The sequence below is a fragment of the Gracilinanus agilis genome, chromosome 1 (assembly GCF_016433145.1).
Source record: "Gracilinanus agilis isolate LMUSP501 chromosome 1, AgileGrace, whole genome shotgun sequence".
NCBI classification, from domain to species: Eukaryota; Metazoa; Chordata; class Mammalia; order Didelphimorphia; family Didelphidae; genus Gracilinanus; species Gracilinanus agilis.
In genome coordinates, this window is record NC_058130.1 from 393,998,995 (window position 1) to 394,007,426 (window position 8,432).

Sequence of the window (8,432 nt, forward strand, 5' to 3'; positions counted from 1 at the left end):
TGACCCTGCTGGGCCTGGATTTGGCATTCTTCTACCCCTAGGTCTGGGTTTAGATCCACTGGTCCTTCTGTTATATACCTTACTGCATCTCCTTACTTACTTTTAAAGAAACCGTGATTTTATCCAGATGTCTACCAACAACCAAGAACATACTTTAAATGGTGTCTTCATCTAAAAAATTTCATTAAATAAAGAACTTAAATTTAGCCATGAGTTCAGTGCACCTGAGAGGTCATTGGTTTGTTGCCATCCTGTGCTTGATGAAATTAAGGCGCTTAGAGAGAAGATCATAGTTGGTGTGTGCAGGTTGTTAGCTTATTTCATTAGGGTACCAGACTAATGTGATCAGAGCCATAGCTTCAGTGGCCATGGATTATTAGCTGTTCTCTTCTAAAACTATAGACCTTATCCTGAATTGCAAATAGCACTTCAGAAGAGGCTAACCAGTTTTGAGATCTTGAAAGGATTCATGCAGATCTATTACCAAGAAGGCAAAAAATATTCAGATTAGCCAGACATCCTGGGTCAGGAGGATTATTTTGGTAACACATAGAACATTCCTTACAGATACTGTGTTGACCATTAAGTTTGAAGATAACATATTTCAAGGTTGGTTGTATTCATGTGTGGATGGCTGCATGGACACATTCTATACAATTCTTCTACTCAAAGACTCTTCTTGTTTGTTTGATGATTTAGTCCCCGTACATTAACCAATTGGCTGCTGCCATTAAACTACAGCTTATTAAGCTAATCTCCATCAAAGGAATATATGCTCATTCCCATAACTGAAGAGGAAAGATGAAAAAATACACACACACACACACACACACACACACACACACACAAGCAACAAAGGAATGTGACCCTGAAATTGAAATGATTAGGTCCACATTGATTCACTATTGTAGACAGTGAATCAAAACTAGCATGTACACCTGTCTTTCAGTTTTACTTCAATTGCCACAAACTAAATGAGTAGGACAAATATTATAGGCAAGATAACCCATTTTATGACCTTGAGAAATCCTGTGAAGATGATGGAGTCAAAGATATCCTAGGAATAGCTTCTACCCCACCGAGTAATATGAGCAGAGAGCCCCAACACTCATGCTTCCAATCTCCCTCCCTCCTTCTGCCTCCCAGTGCTCCCCTATATCAATTGTGTGACTCTTGTGACCATTGAATTTTAAACACCAGTTATCAGAGTAAAGGTCCTAACAATGAGGGGTTAGGGGACAATTAAGGCCAAGGCTCAAGATGAAGGAGAAGAAGGAGCTAAGGAAGAGTGTGAATCTAGGAAATAAGAAAACAGAGGATTAAGGACAGCACTGATTGCCACTACTTAATATATAGTACAAGAAGAAATAAACAGCCAGTCTAAGAGAAAGGAAAAGAGACCTCATTTCAAAGGCTTCTGTGGAATGTTTCTCTAAGCAGTGAAGGAGGGGGAACCATTCCTTTAATCCCATACCAGCAGTCTCTAGCATAGAGGAACTGAAGAAAGTCAGTTATAGAGAAAAAGGCAAAACCCAGAAGAATGTGACTATAAAAGATACTCTGTAAATCAATGAGCATTTATAATTGTCTGTTAGCCACCAGGAATACAGTCAAAAGTAAAAGAAGTCTCTGTCCTCGAGGAACTTAAAACCCAGCTAGGGGAAAACATCTACATATAGAGATATAGGCAAAATGGGTTAAAGATGATTTGGAGGGAAGGAAGTAGCAGGTTGGGAAAATAGAGAGACTAAGCCCAGTCGCCAGTTGGAATTTTCCTATATCAGTAACCCTACTGATCACCTCATAGTCTAAGGGATACAGTGTCAGTGTCCAGCCCTGGTGTTTCAGAGAACAGGCAGCAAGTGCTGACGAAGGGGCACAACAGTACTATGTCTTAAGAAGATCAAAGATCGGTGGTAAGAAACATAATTTCAACACGGAAACCAAAGAATAATCAACAACAGTAATAGATAAAAAAAGAAAGCTGACTAAGGAAATGAAAGATTGATTCAAGGTAAAATTGCCAAATCAGTGGACAAGAACTTTAAAACAAAGAAACTGAGACCAAATCCCTTGAGAAAGGTGTAGTTATAATGAATTCTTCAAGCCCCCCCCCGAAATGAAGCAACTAAGAACTTCTAAGAGGATTCAGAAGCAACATCAAATTAAGTGAAAATATCAAAGAAGTCAAAACAAAAATACAAGCTCTTAAAGAAATCAGCAAGTCTAACCCTAACCTGACACTAAAAAATTTAGAACAAAACGCAGAGACACTCTAAATAACAATAGGTTCTCTTAAAAAATAAAAAGAACAGAATTGGAATGCAGAAATGCAAATGCTGAAGGAAAAATAATAAAACGTGTCTACATTAACTATATATGAAGTAATTGAGGAGACAGACACTTGAATAGCACCCAGAGTTCTTCCACTAGGAATTCAATATTGCTCCTTTAAATTGAGCTAAATTGCACTAATTGGAATTATTTAATTAAATGTCAGAAATGCATTGTGTTATAAGGAATTTAGGGTTAGTAATAACTACTAACGTGTCCTCACATTCTGAACTAATGAGCCTGTAGTTCATATTAAAATTGGTTTGAGAGGATTCTCAGAGCAGTTCCAGCTCTTGCTGCTACTACTAAGCTGCCATCTTGGCTCTGCCTCTGTAGTTCATATTAAGAGAGATGTCCTTAAGATCCATCAGTCTACTGAGATCTGACTTGTTCAGCCACCAATTACAAATCTGGAAAATTAAAATTCCAAACAGAAAAAACCTATAATAGTATTAGCTACATTCTGGGGATATTAAATGAAAGAGGATAGGTTGATCATCTAAGAATTTGGTATTTTTGATAAGCTCTTTAGTTGAGAATGTCTACTAAAAGTACTCAGAATTCCTTTACAGCAAAATGTTTAAAAATAATAACAACATAATGGGGAAAGATGTGGTTCTTCATTTCTTCTATATTTGATAAAATTCTGTGTAGAGAGATACACTGTAGGAAAATTCTGATATTTGGGTCATAATTTAGCATGAATGTCCAATAAGCTATTTCATTAGCTGCCAAGGCCACCTGCCCAAGTATTAAAGTAAAGGTTGGCAATTATGTGGTGAATTAGGGCTGTACACATTCCAGATATTTTAGACCAAAATACTTGCAGCACACCTTAAACACTCAAAAAAAAATGATCCCCTTATGTCTTTAGTTATCCAAATTGGCTGTCTAATCCCCCATGTAATTGCCAGCTCTTCACTTCGCTTTGGAATTGGGAGATTTGGCAGAAGGTGTTCTGTTTGGGACAGAGAACTAAGATTCACTTACTCTGATCTTCACAAACATTTTCAGATTATTCCTTAGGTTACCAATAAAAGAAAATTTCATTTAGCTCTTCTGCACTCATTTTCTAAAATGCCACTGTTTGCATGCTCTCTTCCATTCTTTTTTAGGTATAGGAAAGATGAGGAAAAAGTACAGTGACAATTTGAGTTTTTTCATTCCATTCTGTGTAAGAGACACTGGAGATGCTTCTATGTGACTAGTACCTCTATACTGCTGTTCAGTGATCAGATCAATTCTTAGTCGTTTAAACTAGTAGCTGTTACATATACATATTAATGGGTCCTTTGAAGTTTCAGTAGACTATTTTAATTTGTTGTTGAGAACCTTCTTATGTGAAAAGGTCACTCTTGTGACATTTAGTTATGCTTCCAGATCTGTGTTATAAGTCAACAGTGTTTGAGGGGGAAAAAAATCTATGCAGTCTATTTGCATAACCAATTTATTTATTTATACATTTATTTATAAGTGAATAATGAATTCAAATTACTTATTAGCCCATGAACCTTTGGAAAACAAGTTCTCATTTTCAAGTCTTCTTTGTGTTATATATAGCACAATGTTTAATGTACAAAATGATTACCCAAATGATTGCCTTTTTGACTTTACCTGAGGGAAACTTGCTTCTATTGCTGATCTACCTATTCCATTCAGTTCATTATCTCAAGTAGTGTTACTTTCTAAAGGACCCGAGTGCTTTTTTCTTAATAACATTTTGTTCACTGAGTTCTGAGGACATTGCAGGTGTGGGGAGTGGGACTGCAAAGTAAAGGGCCCATTTAAATGACCTAGCCCAGCTGTATTTTATCCCTACTCATTACCAGAATGTCAGTTCAAGAAAACATCATCATGTTCTACTTGGCCAACTAAGATTAAAGTTGGGAAAAGGAGCCATATTACTTCAGCCAGGATATCAGGAGGCACTTGTTGCAGAAAGCTCTAATGACTCTTTTCCCCTCAGATTTATTTGTCCCTTACCACACTTCTCACCTTGGTCAGCCACCAATGGAATCATTGTAACACACCATGTGTCTTAAGTTGCAATTTATTCTAAAATTTGATTCATCATAGTCTATAAGTTGATCCAGGAAGAGGGGTTGCTTCAAAACAATATTGATCTATCCCCCAGAGAACCCTAGATCCAGAGACTTGAAACATCTTCCTTACCTTAATTCTTGGCTGTTGATTAGCCAAGAAGAAAAAAAAAGAAAAAAAGATTGTTGTTACCATTTCAATTATCTCCAACTCTTCATAACCCCATTCAGCATTTTCTTGGCATAGATACCAGAATGGCTTGTCATTTCCTTCTCCAATTCTCTTTACAAATGAGGAAACCGAGGCAAACAGGGTTCAGTGACCTGCCCAGGGTCACACAGCTACAAAGTATCTGAAGCCGGATCTGAGCTCAGGTCTTCCTGACACCAGGAATAAATAATTTTTCTTATACAAAAGAAGAACAAAAAGGGAGTCAGATGAAAGAGTCATAGGTCCATCTGATCATTTCACATTGCAACAAGAAAAGCATCTTTACTTAGTGAAAAAATCAGCTTTGAATCACAAAAATCTCAGAGATGTAAAGGAATTTTAGAGATCAGGCTATCTAGTGCATAGAATCCTTAACATCTATGTAGTAGCCTCTGATTGGTACTTAAGGTAAAAGGGAACTCACTACCTATTTTGGCTGCCCATTTTATCTTTTAAAAGCTCAAAATAGGGACAAGATGGTAAAGTGCTGCCCTCGATTAAACCAAAATTTACTTTCCTTTAACTTTCATGTATTGGTCTTGGCTTTGCCCTTTGGAACAGCAGAGAATGAGTCTGTTCCCTATCACCTCCCTCCACCACCTATTACTAAGTCTTCTCTTCTCCAGCCCAACATCTGTAGGTTCCCTCAGCTCTTCTTCATCTCTCAACTCTCCTTCCTTTACAGGCTTCCCAGGCCCCTCACATACTTGCTCACTATCTGGATAACCTTTAGTTTTGCCATTTTCCTTAAAGTGTCTAGAACTAGGAACAAAATTCTAGTTACAAATTGTAACCAGTGCTGTTTGTGAGAGTGTGATCTCCCTGCTGTGCTTTTCCAAATTGTAGTACAGAGAGAGGGGGTCATGACAGTTTTTTCAAGCTTTGGCTGAGTTCTGAAATCAGTATGACCCCCTCTCTCTGTACTACAGAATGTAACTTGAAGCTTTTTTTTTTAACCACATGATGTTATTGGTGCATATTCAATTTGTCATCAGTTAAAAGCATCAAGTCTGTTTCATAGAGCCAGCTCTCAAACAGGTTTCCCTCACCTGTTCTTAAAATCACTGATTTTTTATTTTTTATTTTATTTTATTTAAACCCTTACCTTCTGTCTTGTAGTCAATTCTGTATATTGGCTCCAAGGTAGAAGAGTGGTAAGGGTAGGCAAAGGGGGTCAAGTGACTTGCCCAAGGTCACACAGCTGGGAAGTGTCTGAGGCCAGATTTGAACCTAGGATCTCCCATCTCTAGGCCTGGCTCTCAATCCACTGAGCTACCCAGGTGCCCCTTTGTTTTTTGTTTTTGTTTTTTAAACCCTTACCTTCTGTCTTGGAGTCAATACTGTGTATTGGCTCTAAGGCAGAAGAGTGGTAAGGGTAGGCAATGGGGGTCAAGTGACTTGCCCAAGGTCACACAGCTGGGAAGTGTCTGAGGTCAGATTTGAACCTAGGACCTTCCGTCTCTAGGCCTGGTTCTCAATCCACTGAGCTACCCAGCTGCCCCCAAAATCATTGGGTTTTAGAACAAGGTAAAGCCACTGATATCTAATTTGGCCTTCTAAGAAGGAGAAAGCAAGACTCAAGAAAGATCAAAACCCTTCCTTAAGATCACATACACCTAGCAGAGGCAAAGCATAGACTAAAAATCCAGCTTTTTACAATTTATTTGCCTTACTTAAATTTTTTAGAACTTAATTGCAGGAGATAAAACTGGTATTGTTATTCTGTCTTATCTTATTTAAGTCTATTAAGTTCTTTTAGAATCATTTGTTTCCCATCGGTTCTAAATGCCACACAGAATGGAACCTTCCAGAAACATCTTATTTTCAAACATACTTTGCTTACAGGGGTCATGCTCCTAATAGGGTAAGAGAAAACAGGCTGTGGTGCTGCTTTTTGAAATGTAATGTTTGTTGTTGAAATGTACTTTGTTTCATTTTGGCTGATATCCTGAGATCTTTCATTCTCCCAATGCAAACAACATGTGGCCCTGATCCTGACTTGGCCATTGCCTCCAGCTTGATATGAGCATTCTATCTTTGGTAGAGCCATTAGCTCTTTCCTCAGGTCAAGCTACATGCTGGAGGCTTAACAGAATAAAGAGCCATCTTGCCACATCATAGGCAATCTCAGCAGCAAAGACATTTGCAAAATTCTGATCTCAGATGGAGAATCTAAAGGCAAAACCTTTAGAGAAAGGCAACAGGGGTGGGGGGTGGGGGTGGAAATAAGGAAAATATTTAGAAAGCTCATTTCCCCCACACACACACCATTAGAAAATGTTATGTCTTTTTTGTTTCACAGCAATAATGATGATGAAGATCTGACACCGGAGCAGAAAGCAGAGCGTGAAAAAGAAAGGAGGATGGCCAACAACGCCCGTGAGCGCCTGCGTGTGCGTGACATCAATGAGGCTTTCAAGGAGTTGGGCCGCATGGTGCAGCTCCATCTGAAGAGTGACAAGCCCCAGACAAAACTCCTGATCCTCCACCAGGCAGTGGCCGTCATTCTCAGCTTAGAGCAGCAAGTGCGAGGTGAGCTGGCTGCCCCGTCCTTCCTTCCTTTGTCCCCGCTGGCATGACACAGGGCATTTCGCTCCAAAGCTGATAGCTAATCGGGCTCGGTTCCTATACTATAAAGCACAGCAAATTCATCATCCAAAAGGAGCATTCCAACTCGAAATCACATTGAAAGTCCGTAGAGGGACTCTTCTTTTAACTATATTTAGATTTTTTTAAAGCTCCACTTTGAAATTCTTCACATGGACTCTCTGAAACACAAGTGTAGAATATCTGCCTCGCTCCCTTTTGACAATTAACAAACTTGCTGCCCAAATTCAGTATTCAGTTCAGACTTGAGTCATCTTCTCCCTTGCTTGCTACCCAAAGGCACAGGCATTTAACATACCAGCAAAGGACGTAATTACAAAGTGCTATTGTAAAATACTCATTAATTTGGGACTGCTGTGAAAACAGCGAGTCTCATCGCATTACTACCTTAACCCCAGAAGTAGCGCTTGGGTTAACTAAACAATGAGATCTAGGTAGAGAGCGGCTTCACCGGACTGAACCGTTTGGCAATGCTCTTTACTTTGATGTCACACAGAAAGGAATCTGAATCCTAAAGCGGCATGCCTGAAAAGAAGGGAAGAAGAAAAAGTCTCTTCAGAGCCTCCTCCTCTCTCCTTGGCGGGACCTCACCCCGGAATGGGAGATGCATCGAATCACATGGGACAGATGTGAAATGGTAGGTTCACTTTCAACCACTGCAGATATCTCTGGGACATGTGACATTTTGAAAAAATGAGTATTAAGTATTAATTAATATTATACATCTATTTATGTATTTATATTGTGTATGTTAATGTATTTATTTATATTATATATTAAGTATAATTAAGTATATGTGTTATATAAGTGTTATATATTCTATTAAGTGTTATATATTCTATTTGTTATATATTATATTAATTTATTATATGTTATATATTATATTAACATATAATATAATTTATAATACTATAATTATATTAATTTATATGTGTTGTATATTTGCATAATATATAACACATATAAATTAGTTATATTATAATTACATTATAATATATTTATAACATAATGTTATATAATAAAATATGATTATTATATATTATGCAAATATATAACACATATAAATTAATATAATATAACATAAATTAATGTAATATATAGCAATATAATATATGGTGTATATATAATAATATAATCTATATATAAATTAATATAATATAACTCATATAATACTATATATAATATATAAGTAATGTATAAATTAATATAATATATTACATATGATATATTAATGTTATATA

At 37.3% G+C, this 8,432-nt stretch overlaps 1 protein-coding gene across 5 annotated transcripts in view; it reads left to right on the forward strand.

Moving 5' to 3' along the window:
* The window catches only part of TCF4 (transcription factor 4), a 435,815-nt gene extending 427,991 nt beyond the window's left edge, over positions 1–7,824 (forward strand). For all 5 annotated transcript variants that reach the window (XM_044664648.1, XM_044664684.1, XM_044664656.1 and 2 more), the window contains 2 exons: positions 6,887–7,116; positions 7,688–7,824. In XM_044664648.1, coding sequence (XP_044520583.1) covers positions 6,887–7,116; positions 7,688–7,824 — 367 coding nt within the window. The remainder of the gene's footprint in view (positions 1–6,886; positions 7,117–7,687) is intronic.
* Positions 7,825–8,432: the final 608 nt, after the last annotated feature.